The sequence below is a fragment of the Mytilus galloprovincialis genome, chromosome 11 (assembly GCF_965363235.1).
Source record: "Mytilus galloprovincialis chromosome 11, xbMytGall1.hap1.1, whole genome shotgun sequence".
Classification (NCBI taxonomy): domain Eukaryota; kingdom Metazoa; phylum Mollusca; class Bivalvia; order Mytilida; family Mytilidae; genus Mytilus; species Mytilus galloprovincialis.
In genome coordinates, this window is record NC_134848.1 from 61495346 (window position 1) to 61508718 (window position 13373).

A 13373-nucleotide genomic window follows, 5' to 3' on the forward strand; every position below is an offset into this window, starting at 1 on the left:
ATAGTTAATTGGAACCAGACCAGTAGTGTGATAAATAAAAGCACTAGCTTTGAAGCCGAAAGGAAGATAGTTAAAAACCATGTACCAGCCTGCAAACTGAATCCCAAAATACTGTCTAGAATTGGGATTTAAAAGTATATGATCGTAACCAGACTTATCATCAAGAGATGCCATGAAAGAATCCTTTTCTATTAATCTAGGAACCTCTTTAAGAGTATCTAACGAAAAAGGGAAATCCTTAATCCATAAATTCAAGTATCTTTCATCATGGCACATACGTGGTTTTGATGGCTCAATAGTGATAGGTAAAACAAGTAATGGCGGATCACATTCCCCAACTCTGCCAATTACAGTTAATGATCCATTGGCTATTCTTTCTAATAAAGTGTCACACAAAAATTTCTCAAATCCTTTGCAACTAGCAGAATTTTGAAAATAAGCAGGTTTGGGAAGACTTGAATCGTAACAACGACCCCTAAAATTTTCCTTAAAATGTTTAAACATGGGCCTAATATCTACCCCCTGTTTAATCCAGTCCAAAATTTCACCAGGACAACTATTTTCTCCCATTGTTCTGAACAATACATTAAATTTCCTGCTTTGAAAAAATTAGGATCTAAAAAAGACAGATCCTCAAAATCATAGTCGCTACCATTTACAACCTCTTCAGCACTTGGTAAGCAATCAGAGGGTTGGGTGATCTCTCCTTTATAATTTACTAAAAGTATGTCACTTTGCTTTCTTAATTTAACGCTAAGTGGATCGAAACCCGATTTTAACTCCCAATCTGGAATTTCTGGCTCAAACTTTTCTTTCTTAGCCAAAGGTTCATGATCCCTGATATTCTGAAATTAACAAAAAGAAAATCTTTTCAACTCTGAAAAATTGCTTGAGATTTATAAAAAAAATAAAGGAGAGAGACACTCAACCCTTGCCCGCGTGAAAAAAAAATTTCACTGGAGATCGAAGCTCCTGGGAAAGGGAAAGGCATCTAAAAGATTAAAATTAAAAAATATACAAAATACATATTAATTAATTGTCTTTTTTCATTTTTGGACAATTTGCAATAAAATGTCCCGACTCCTTGCAAAAATAACATACACCGTTTGACACTCTCCTGCCTCTACCTCCTTGCATTCTTGGAGGCCTAAAACCACCTGAATTATAGTTTGGCCCTGGATAAAAATTAGGATACGGGAAACCAAAACCTGGATTCTGATATCCATATCCAGGAAAAGGAAATGCAGGAGCTGAAGTAGGTGGAGCATCTAATATATCCTGCCTCTCCTTTGAACCTGATGGTTCCTCGTATTTTTTAGATTTTGCCCAGTCTGAAATTAAGGAGGAAATCTTCTTGTCCTCCTGGGACTCAAATAACTTTAAGACGAGCCCACAAAATTCAACATTATCTTCGTATTTTTTACACATTGAAAAAGATTTTGAAAATAAAGAACAGTCCTTATGATTCGCTTTGTTAGCTGCATCAACCAACATTTCGATGGCCGCAAGTAATACTCCCGGTGTTGTGAGTTTTGGTCTTGCTGCCAAAGTTCTAACGTAAGATAGTGCTTCATCTACCTGTAAAACCTTTGAATTTTTCTTCAACTCATCCAGGTCTTGTCTCATTTCTTGCAGCTGCTGGTTTGTTGTGGATGGGTCTCCCTGCGCCGCTTTGCCATCACTTCCTACAACAAACAAAACGAAAAATAACTAAACTTCCTTGCAACAGTTTTTAAATATATATCAAAAGGAAAATCAAGAATATCAAAACATACTAGCAATACAAATACAGGACAATGTCTTGCTCTAAATAACATTCGTAAGCTGTAAATGTAGGAAACCATGAAAGTAGTGCCAACATTAAAACAAAATTAAGTGTAAAACGAAATAACGAAAAACTATATAAAATTATCAAGTCTTGTTTTCTGTAAAAAAATAAGTTTACTTAGCAAAGAAATCCAGATTTCTTGAAAATGCAACAAAACAAGACTAGATCTGTTGCCGTGAACGATATGTGTTTCCGTGAATGAAATGTTGCCGTGAATAATATCTCACTTAAATAAACAAAAGCCTACATAAAGGTCCATAAACATCAAGTTACAAATAAGGAGAGATAATCTTCGATGGGCATTTAAAAACGGCTAAATTAGAACAGACGGACAAGCAAACTTATCCAAAGAAAAAAGGTAAAAAGAAACATTCATACCTTTCGCCGCTGGTGTATCTGTACTTGGATTACTAGTACATGTACTTAACCTCTGACCTCTAGCACCCACAGAATTGGCTAAAAATATGCTTTCATGCACTAGAAGTCTCATATTCTCTATATTGTCATCCTTCCCACACAGAACAATTAATACATCTTTAACGGATTCACCTGGAATTAAATAAGGCACTAATCAATCAAACGGAACAGATGCAATTTCATGTATAATGTGTAAAAAATCACAAACCGTGAAAAGCGAAAATCTCGAAGGTAACTTGCCAAGTTACCGTCAATAAAATCATAACTTCTGATGACACTAAACAACAAGAATTAACATAAAAACCAAAGGCTAAATTTATCGCACCAGATGCAGATCTACATTTCTAACAAAAATGTTTGTTCACAAAAAGCATTATCGGTCAAATGAAGTTAATTAAATTATCAAAAGCAAAAAATTAAAGCCATATTTACTTTGAATACAAGGTTCTCTGAAAGTCTTAAGAAAACGTTATAATAAAATATAAATTACCTGTCAGCTTCTCAACTGAGCAATTAATTCGACTTTTGTTAAACTCTCAAAAGGTTCATCTTTTTTTCAGCCTTGACAGCTCTAAAACCGCTTCTGCATCTGCGTTTTTTACCCTCAAAATGATCGGGATTAAACTTTCACCCGCCAGGGAGCAATTTAGCTTCAATACCTGAGCCATAGCTGAAATTAATAAAAATAAATTTAGTAACCTCATTACAAATCCGCCATTAAAAATCGTGCAATGCGGACTGTCTTCGTCATAAATTGAAGATACAAATATCTTTTTCTAAATTAACGTATGAACATTAAAAAAAAAAAAAAAAAAAAAAAAAAAAATAAATGTGCTTTTAAACTCCTAGAATGAACTAAACCAAAAATTTCTCCTTCAAAGTTATTATTTCCAATACCTCGACAATAACGCAAAATTCGGAGCTTTCTTCTCCCTAGATATATTTAACAAAACTCTCTGACAATATCTTCATTGAACGCTGCAACCTATGCAAACGCCACTTAAAGCTTTAAATCATACAACACTTCCCGACATACAGGACAGTTCTCAATACGCGTTGCAACCAATGCAGACGCAAACTCCATTTTAGTACATTAATTATAAAAACAGCATTAAACCACAACTACTAGCTGTTATCAACAAAATACATTGAAAGCATTAACTACATTTAACTACATTTAAAAAACTTACTTCCACAGTAAGAAACTTCTTTACTTTAGACACTACAACCACGCTCTACTCAAGAGCTGTTAAAGTCCGTGCTGTCACGCTTGATAGCAGCGGCCAAACTGAATGTATTGGTCAAATCTCGCGGGACTCACTTATGATATGAACTAGATTACACAAAACATGGTTCGTCTTTATTTTCAATTGAGCAAGTAAAATATGGCAGTCTAAATCTTCCATACATTACAAATTTCGCCCAAATTATATGATAATCATTTCAAATTATAAGTCTTGGGATAATGATCAAAGAACGTGCACATATTTTACACAACGTGAGCTCATGCAAAGGCATTGATTTATCAGAAGATTGTATTCTCAATCATGCAGTTGCAATAATTGAGCTCTTTCTACAAATTTAATCCATTATCTCATTCTATAATTTATCCAAAGATTAAGTTTGAAAACCTGACATTTTGACCAGTACATTCTAATCTGAGATATCAGACATTGATACTATAAATAGCTCCCTCTAAAAAACAGTCTCGACAATATACAATACAGAAATAGTCCTCCATGTTGTTTCAATTTATCCTATAGCTTTTCAATTGGCAAATGAAATAGATCCAAACAATTTTATCACATGATTGTTGAGGAGTTGATTTTTTTTTGTATTGTACTATGAAATTTTCTGGTTTGGTATGTAGTATTTTCTTTGAAGTACAAACTTTATACAATAAGGTTATTTGATAGGATAAAAAATGTAACAAAAATACTGTACTCTAAGGCAAATTCAAAAAAGGAAAATCCATGACATTAGAAAAAATCAAACGCCATGAATCAACGGAACAAGTGAACAAACAACTGCCATATCCCTGACTTAGATCAGGCAAATTCCGTAGAAAATGGTGGAATAAACCTGGTTTTATAGCTAAACGTCCCACTTGTATAATGGACAAGAATTTTGGTAAGAAACCCAGTGAAATATAGTATAAGACGACGATAATTGGGACCCAGCAGTCAAACTATGTAAATATAAACCGAAGATGTACACCACAACTGACTTAAAAATGTATATAAACATAAAATTTATTGTAACTAAGACGCCAACATCAAAGTTTTAGCAAATAGTTACATGTATAGTTCATTATACTGTACACCAACTTAATTTAGCGGATACTTTATTTCGCGTTTTACCAATTCTAGTCCAATTCGCGCCTTTTAAAATTTGCGATTTTTTTATTTACTTGATGTAGATTAATAACGATTTACTTATTCGCGACGATTTATATTCGCGTTATTTTTCTCCTCACGAAAATCGCGAAAATAAATCGCTCGCGAACATAAGTTGGTTTACAGTATATGCCAAAATTCCTAAAACGTGCTTTCGTATTCATTGCCAATTACACAACTATTCACCAAAGATCAAATGAAGTGGATGTAACTTATAACAGACATTCAGCCTTCAACAATAAGAAGAATTCATACCGTATAGTTGGTTATAAGAGGATACATGAAAAAAGTAAACGAGACAATTGAGAAAACCAACGACATAACTTGTAACAAAACATGATATATGATAGTCATGAACCAAAGACAACCACTGAACTACAGACTATTGACTTGATTTTACCCTTATTAATTCGTCCATGTATATATTTTAAAGTATATCAATTTTTTTTTACACATAGCTCTTCCAATGCATATATTTGCCTTAAACTACAATTCCTCCATGCATATATTTAATTTTACCAACAATTCCCCCTTTCATTTATTTAATGCAAATCAATGCAGCTAATCTTTCTATACAAAAAATATAGAAATATTGAAATACAACCGAATGTCAGGACATGTGGCTAGAAACACAGCCATACAAAATCGTTACACAATAACTCGAATGTAAGAAACATAACATCAGCTACACAATAGATCTGTTGTATTCATTTCAAACATTCGTGACTTTAAACATTTCATCTACATTTTTTAGGAATACTGTAAAAAGTGTATGTATTTTGATTGAGTTTAGCCATTTCGATTAATATTTCATAGTATTTCTTTCTTTGTTGTGATATTACACTATTGTTTCAGCTAAGGGTGAAGGTTGGTACCTATTAAAACGTTTAAACCCGCTGCATTTGTTTGCACCTGTCCTAATTCAGGAATCTGATGTTCAGTAGTTGTTGTTTGTTGGTGTGGTTGATAAGTGTTTCTTTCTCGTTTTTTATTGAGATAAGACCGTTGGTTTTTCAGTTTGAATGGTTTTACACTAGTAATTTTTGGGGCCTTCTTATTTTCATTTTTTCGGTGTGAGCCAAGTATCCGTGTTGAAGATACATTTTGCAATGACTTTGGGACCTTTAATGTCATTGAACTTCTAATATCTAAAGTAGATATTTGCTTTTTGTCGTGTTCGAACATGTAGGTTTATCGTGAACTAAAAATTTGAATATTGTTAAAAACGTATAGTTAATTGCAAATTAATTCAGTTCACTCCGTATCAATTTCAAAAGGTTTTCCAATCTTCACTTGCTTAACTTAATATAACAATGAAACAGCGTGTGCAATATCAGGTTTAAATAATGATTTGAGGTATTTATCAATTTTGAGCCAAATTTCATTGGAAGTTAAACTTTTTTTTATTAAAAGGAAGACATAGATAACTGGACAATATTGGCTCGGCCCTTTATGTAAAATTTTACATCAACATATAAAAAATCCGATATTGGTCTAAATCGTCTTTAATTAACAATGTAGAGCGGCAATTAACATTTCAGTTGTATGAGTGTGTGAAAATAATTCAAACCCAAGAATTTTTCTGAAACTGACCTTATCAAAATGCTTGCTTTTTTTATTGGCAGCGTATTTGAACGTTGGGAAGGCGTGTTTTGCGACAAACAATCGACTCTCCCATGGGCAAAAGTATGCTCCTTTTCCATGTTTTCTTGTTGACTTGTTCCTATATTCAGATGAGGTTGACTTCATACAGGAAATTCTTAGAAAGAAAGAAAAATGTTAACGTTATAGTTTAACTTTGCTTACCACTAAATAATTAAAAATGTGGTGGCTATGTTGAACGTATCTATCCCATCAAACTCGAAATAAAGGATACAACAGATACATTTAAGTCTGACTCATATCGTGACTAACATCATGACATTGACAATGAATGTCGCATAAAAAACTAACCTTTACGACAAAAGAGATGAGTTTATCTTTCCTATTGTTAATGGTTCATTTCATTGTAGTAAAATTCCAACAGCACCTGCATACAGAGTATATATCTCCCTGTTGAAATGATATTCAAAGGCTTGTATTTTCTATCATGATTTCCTCGATTTCCTTGATAGAGTGTTGCTGCTTACAAAATGATTTTATTATACGTGAATTTCGTAGATTTGAATATATATTATAACTAATTATTCTGCTTGAAAATACCAAACAGAAAATTATAAAAGACATACGACCATACATGTGTTGTCTTACAGTTGCCGTCTCATATACCACATCTTTTGTATATGCATCGACAGAAAAGACCAGTAGATAAACGCAGACTGTAACAATTGTGATTTTCGAAAAAAGTAAGCTTACCGTAGCAAGTTAACATGTAATTTCTTTCAGTTTTTATTGGATAGTAAGATAATGGCAGATTTGAAAAGGTTCTGTAAAATTTTTGGACGTCAACTTGTTTTAAATTCGGGATGATTTACAGTTTGGTGTAATGTATATAAATGTATATTTTGGAAGACGGTATATAAACCTTTAAATGTTCGCTTGTTTATTTGTGTTGTCAGGTACTTTCTTATTGGTATATTTACCACACTCCAATATTCCATAAGTTCATGTTAGAGCATTAAACAAGATAATCACATGCGAACAAAATTTTATTGAGATATTTTTGTGACTTCAAAACAAATAAATCAGAAGAAATATTTGAATATTTTGTCACATGTTTATTTGTCATTAGTTCGAAACTCAGTCACTTATATCTTAGCGTTTTCCACCATGTCCGCCGTTTCCACCATTCCAGCGACCACCGTTTCCTCCACTACCTCCATATAGACCGTATCCTCCATTACCACCATTCCAAGTACCACCATTTCCACCTCTCCCATAATTCAAACTGTCTCCTCCATTCCCTCCTTTCCAAGTACCACCATTTCCACCATGCCGTCCGTTTCCTCCATTCCCGCCATTCCAAGTACCACCGTTTCCGCCATTTCCAAATCTGGGCTTCCAAGGCTTTGGTTGTCCTTGAAAATGAAACACGTCATAATTAAAGTGTTGGGTCCAAAGTAATCACTTCTTGAGAAATCAAAATTATTAAAACCTGTTTTACGAAATCACTTAATAGAGACCATAAACGTGGTCTCTAAAGACAGGTGGACTTTAAAAACAGGTTCATTTTTTTTAAATGTACTCAAGAGGGATCTGAAATTACAGGTTTTTGCTTTATACATGTGTTCTCTTAACATGCTTAAGCATGTTTGACTGTTATTACAAAAAATATGCTAACGGTATCAAGTATGTATATGGAGCAGTATTCCAACAAAACTTTGTCAAAGACGAAAGGAAATATTCAATTTTAGTTCAGATGTAGTGGTCAAGTCCTAAAACAGCATTTGAAGCAGTTCTTCAATCAATTCTTTACTGACATTAAGAATGCTACTGATAATAGGTTTATCACCACAGATAAACGACTTCAAACTGTATCTATGACAAACCTGACTAATTCAGTTTAATATTTTAACTTTTCATCTTATAATAAGAACACATCTGAGTCTCAATCATGTGACATATTTATCAATCGGCAATCCTCGGGAGACTCCGCTGCTCGCCTTCTATGAGGTTCGGAATCGGCCGAGTGGTGACGAATGACACATTTATGTCTCAAATCATGCCTCGCGCATGTGCATGTTCAACAATACATATATATTATTTTCATAATCGTATTGGAAAACAGTTTGCATAATTCAGAGATGTTTTGTCAACACTGATCGTTTATAGCCACAAAAAAGCTTATATATATAGATCACTTGGACAGTTTTTACGTTTGGTTGTAGTACGTAGTACGGTTAATCACAAGAACTACCAATTTAAGCTGAAAAAGCTACATTATGACGATGTCAGCATATGCATCGTGCCGTTGTCAAAGTTGAATTCAAACATTGATGTATCGTAGTAATACAAAAAAAGAAAACCCAAAACACATCAATTATAAGAGGAAAACAATAAACGACAATGCAACATACATAGAAACAAACTATAAGTTAATAAGTTATTATTCATGACTTGTTAAAGGACATTTTAATAAAAAAAAAGATGGGCTGTACCTGGTTTGAATGCTAGCCGAATTTCGCTATTTATGGTAATATTAAATATACCGCTAAAACTAAAATGACAAAAGTAAATGTACATGATGACGGGAAAACAATATGACGGAGAAATACATAAATAAATAATATGATAGTACATTAAGACATGTTAATTACAGAGACAGAGTAATAACGAAAAACTAAAATTTATTAAGGACAGTACACAAACACACCTTAATAGAATGACGAACTGTGTGTTTGTTACACGAATGTAATAACATAACAAAGTGTAAAGTCACAGAAAAAAAAAATCAATAAAAAGTCAAATAAGGTTTCAATTATGGTATCTAGTGTAATTTATAACAATTGCAAAAATATTAATATAGAATTGTTACAGTAATTGTTCAACTAACTATGTAGGCCTTTCTACCTAATCAAACTGTGTAAACAAAAATCCTGTGCACATAGTTGGTTTAAACTAAAATCATACAAGTGCATTGGGTGATTAATTATCTCTCCTTTAACATACGAATAAAAGATAAAAAAAATCACAACAAACAATAAGACACAAAACAATATCCGATCAGAATTACAAATACAACTTCTTAACTAAATATGCGAATTCACACTTAGTAAAACAGTCATATTAAGGAATAGGTCACGTTCGGTACCTAAAAGACAGGACGAGATGAACGGTAAACCACAATCTAAGACATGGAAAACATGTCCTTAGTTAGGACTAGCTTACACACACATATATTGTCATATTGATTAGCAGTCTTTTATAAAACGTGAACTAAAACTTATGTATGTTATACTTTTTTGTATTTTAAAACTTTTAATACATCGAGATCGGAATAAAATAGTACGCTTCTTTAGCAACTGAATAAGAATAGAAATAAGAAAAACTGCGTTTAAGATAAACCATTTGAAGAAATAAATACTGATGGCAATGTATTAATTAAATTTATTTGCCATTTACCAGATCTGTTCAAGTAATATTTTTTTTTAAATACTCCACGGTATAATGATATAGAGAAATAAGATTTTTGAAATCATGTGAACAACATGAATAATAATTGATATACATTTACTTACTCCTAACCCAAGTTCCAGAAACTGCTACAACCAGACAAACGACTAAGATGATAGTAAGTTTCATTTTTCTTGTAAGTTCTACTTTGTGAAGGGAGTACAGATGTTTTATAGTCTTGATGAGGACATACAAACACGGATATACGTAAGGCAACGGGATGCATATTAATTGATATAAAAAGTGTATGTCCGTCATGGTCAGATATTCGAAACTTGAGCACAATGATTATTTTGTAGGTTGTACAATAAGACGAAATGATCGCTGAATAGGTACAACCTTCTATTATATTTTGTCCGGAAAGGGAAAAGTCAAATAAACAGAAAGTAAATTCAAAATCGTCAATAGTTCGGAGTGTCTTAAAGCGTTATTGTACTTTAAAACATATGCAGGAAACAAACTCAACATAGCCACCAGACTTCAAATATAGAAACAGACACTTTTATTTCACTTTTTTCACAACCAATTAAGACAATATGTCATCATAAAATGAGGCACTTTCTACAATGAAAGAATTTATAGCAAAATATTAGCGATAACTTTCATTATGTAAACTTCTTTCTTCATTTTACAGTAGACAGTTAGAACAATAACGGAGAAAAAAAATAGATGTATGTGTTAACGATATATAAGTATGGTATTTATTATGCTTAAGAAATATAATTGTTTGTCATTTAAATAAACATTTTAAATGATAAGTTATTATAAAAAAGTCATATGAAACTTCAAGTAAAAAAAAGATTCGAGAAACTGGTAGTGGTACAACTAACAAGGCCGATAAGATGATAGTCAGCTTCATTTTCCTCTAAATTTCTAAATTTTAAATTTAATTTTTGTAACTGTCATCCAAAGTTTAAATGAAGTGAATGTTTGCAATTATAGGCAACCGTACGGACTTCAACAATGAGAAAAAAAAATACCGTATAGTCATCACAAATATTAGCAAGGAAGGTCATCATAAACAAAAAAAAACAATTTATATTATTCGTTCTGTGTATGGTAAGGTGTGTTACTACGTCTTTTGATTGAGTTAAGCCATTTCAATTGATAATTTATAGTTTGTCTTTTTATGTTGTGATGTTACACTATTGTTTGAGATAAGGGTGAAGGTTTGGTACCAATACCGTTTAAACCCGCTGCAATTGTTTACACCTGTCCTAAGTCAGAATTTGATGTTCAGTAGTAGTCGTGTGTTGATGTGATTTATAAATGTTTTTCTTTTTTTATGTAGATTAGACCGTTAGTTTTCCCGTTTGAATGGTTTTACACTAGTAATTTGTTGGGACCCTTGATAGCTGGCTGTTCAGAGTGAGCCAAGGCTCCGTGTTGAATACCGTACTTTGAACTATAATGGTTACTTTTATAAGTTGTGACTTGGATGGAGAGTTGTCTCATTGGTACTCATACCTCATTTTCTTATTTCTATATATACAGTAATTATTTTCATTTACTGTACTTTGGTGCAAACTTGTACATAAACTAGTCTGGTAAAACCTGCAATACTGCCTTCAATAGCAACGTGGAACAACGAATAGCTTTTAATTGATTAATGAGTACCAATTTATAAAGATACTTTTTATCCCGCATCGATCTTTCTATTATACGAAAAACAGGTTGAAAGATAATAACATGAAGTGATTCACATATACTACACGTTCATAGTCTGCTTTCGCGCCTCTTATGCGAGCGGACGGTTATGTTCAAATTACTGTTTTCATTAAAGTTCAATTTTGGCTCCTGCATTTAAGTCATCATGGTCATGCTGATGCCATTGAAATTTATCAATTGCGATGGAAATGAATTATACTTTAAGCTCAATGATAAATTGCAAGATACACACAATATTCGTAGAGTATGGGATGAAATAGAAGTTCATTTTCCCTTGAGCTCTTACTTGTGAGAGAGAGAAATATATATTTTGTTGTTTCAGTGGAGTTGAAATAATACGGATATTGATAAGGTAATGGAATGTTTTTCAATTGGTTTGAATATTTATCGGCATATGCAGATTTCCGATTTTTGAGTGTTGTTTATAATGTTTTTTTCTTTTTGTACATCAAAACGGAAATTTCAGCTGATTGGATACAAGCTTTAGTTTTCTTAAGTTGAAACGTAAGAGGAAAAAGGAAAAGGTTAAATGTTAACCAAGGTTCAGGGGTAACCTCAAACATTAACTTTGTCGAAAACCGATGTAGAAAATTTTATAATTCAAAAACGATTTTTTTTATAAACTACCATAAAGTTAATCAAATAAATAAAATGGAAAAAAAAACACTAATTTTGCTAATTTTAGCAATTGTTCTGAATGTTTATCGAAATGGTCATGCTATCCATCGAAATTATTTTCCAAATTCATATTTCTTTCCTGTGTATATGATTTGTGATTGATAAAAGTCCAGTGACACATATTTCATGAATGTTCAGGGTTATTTATGATTTGTGCACGTAACCTAACATTAGTAAGGGTCGTTGATGTACTATTATTCCATAATTAGAAATAAACAATAAATTGAGATAAAGTTATATGGGAAGGTAGTATAATATTGCTGACAACTTGTATATTTATGGATTATAACATGTCTTTTTTCCACATTAGCTCGGTATTACCCCGAGATTGCAAAATGAGCTAAAGGCGCAAGCCGAGTTTTCATATTGGCCGAGGGATTTTACCAGGGCTAGATTTAGGAATGAACAGGGAAAAAACTCGTTTTGTCCCCATCAAGCAAAATTAAAGTGAAGTTTGTTAAAAAAAGTCCTACTCAAAATATCACAATCGCGAATACGTTTTAAATTAATTAACATATGAACTAGATTACACAAAACATGGTTCGTCTTTATTTTCAATTGAGCAAGTAAAATATGGCAATCTAAATCTTCCATACATTTCAAATTTCGCCCAAATTATATGATAATTATTTCAAATTATAAGTCTTCGGATGATGATCAAAGAACGTGCACATATTATACATAACGTGAGCTCATGCAAAGGCATTGATTTATCAGAAGATTGTATTCTCAATCATGCAGTGGCAATAAATGAGCTCTTTCCACAAATTTTATCCATTATCTCATTCTATAATTTATCCAATGATTAAGATTGAAAATCTGACATATTGACCAGTACATTCTAATCTGAGATATCAGACATTGACATTGATACTACAAAAAAGCTCCCACTAAAAAACAGTCTCGATAACATACTGTACAGAAATAGTCTTCCCTGTTGTGTCAATTTATCCTATAGCTTTTCAATTGACAAATGAAATAAATCCAAACAATTTTATCACATGATTGTTTAAGAGTTGATTTTTTTTGTATTGTACTATGAAATTTTCTGGTTTGGTATGTAGGGTTTTCTTTGAAGTATAAACTTTATAAAAATAAGGATATTTGATCTGATTAAAAATGTAGCAAAAATACTGTACTCTAATGCAAATTAAAAAAAGGAAAATCCATGACATTAGGAAAAATCAAACGCCATGAATCAACGGAACAAGTGAACAAACAACTGCCATATCCCTGACTTAGATCAGGCAAATTCCGACGAAAATGGTGGAATA

General features: G+C 32.3%; 1 protein-coding gene across 1 annotated transcript; it reads right to left on the reverse strand.

The window, feature by feature from the left end:
* Nucleotides 1-7271: 7271 nt before the first annotated feature.
* Nucleotides 7272-9917, reverse strand: LOC143052543 (uncharacterized). Its single transcript, XM_076225596.1, has 2 exons — nt 9819-9917; nt 7272-7658 (listed from the first exon to the last, which is right to left on the reverse strand). Exons 1-2 carry the CDS (start codon nt 9880-9882, stop codon nt 7396-7398), a joined length of 327 nt encoding a protein of 108 aa, XP_076081711.1. The 5' UTR covers nt 9883-9917; the 3' UTR covers nt 7272-7395.
* Between the last annotated feature and the right edge of the window lie 3456 nt (nt 9918-13373).

Bases quoted from the DNA above. Each gene is read 5' to 3' on its own strand.
- LOC143052543 (XM_076225596.1), bottom strand. From the start codon at position 9,882: ATGAAACTTACTATCATCTTAGTCGTTTGTCTGGTTGTAGCAGTTTCT. The intron at 7,659-9,818 runs GTAAGTAAATGT...TTCATTTTCAAG, and splicing joins TTCTGGAACTTGGGTTAGGA to GACAACCAAAGCCTTGGAAG.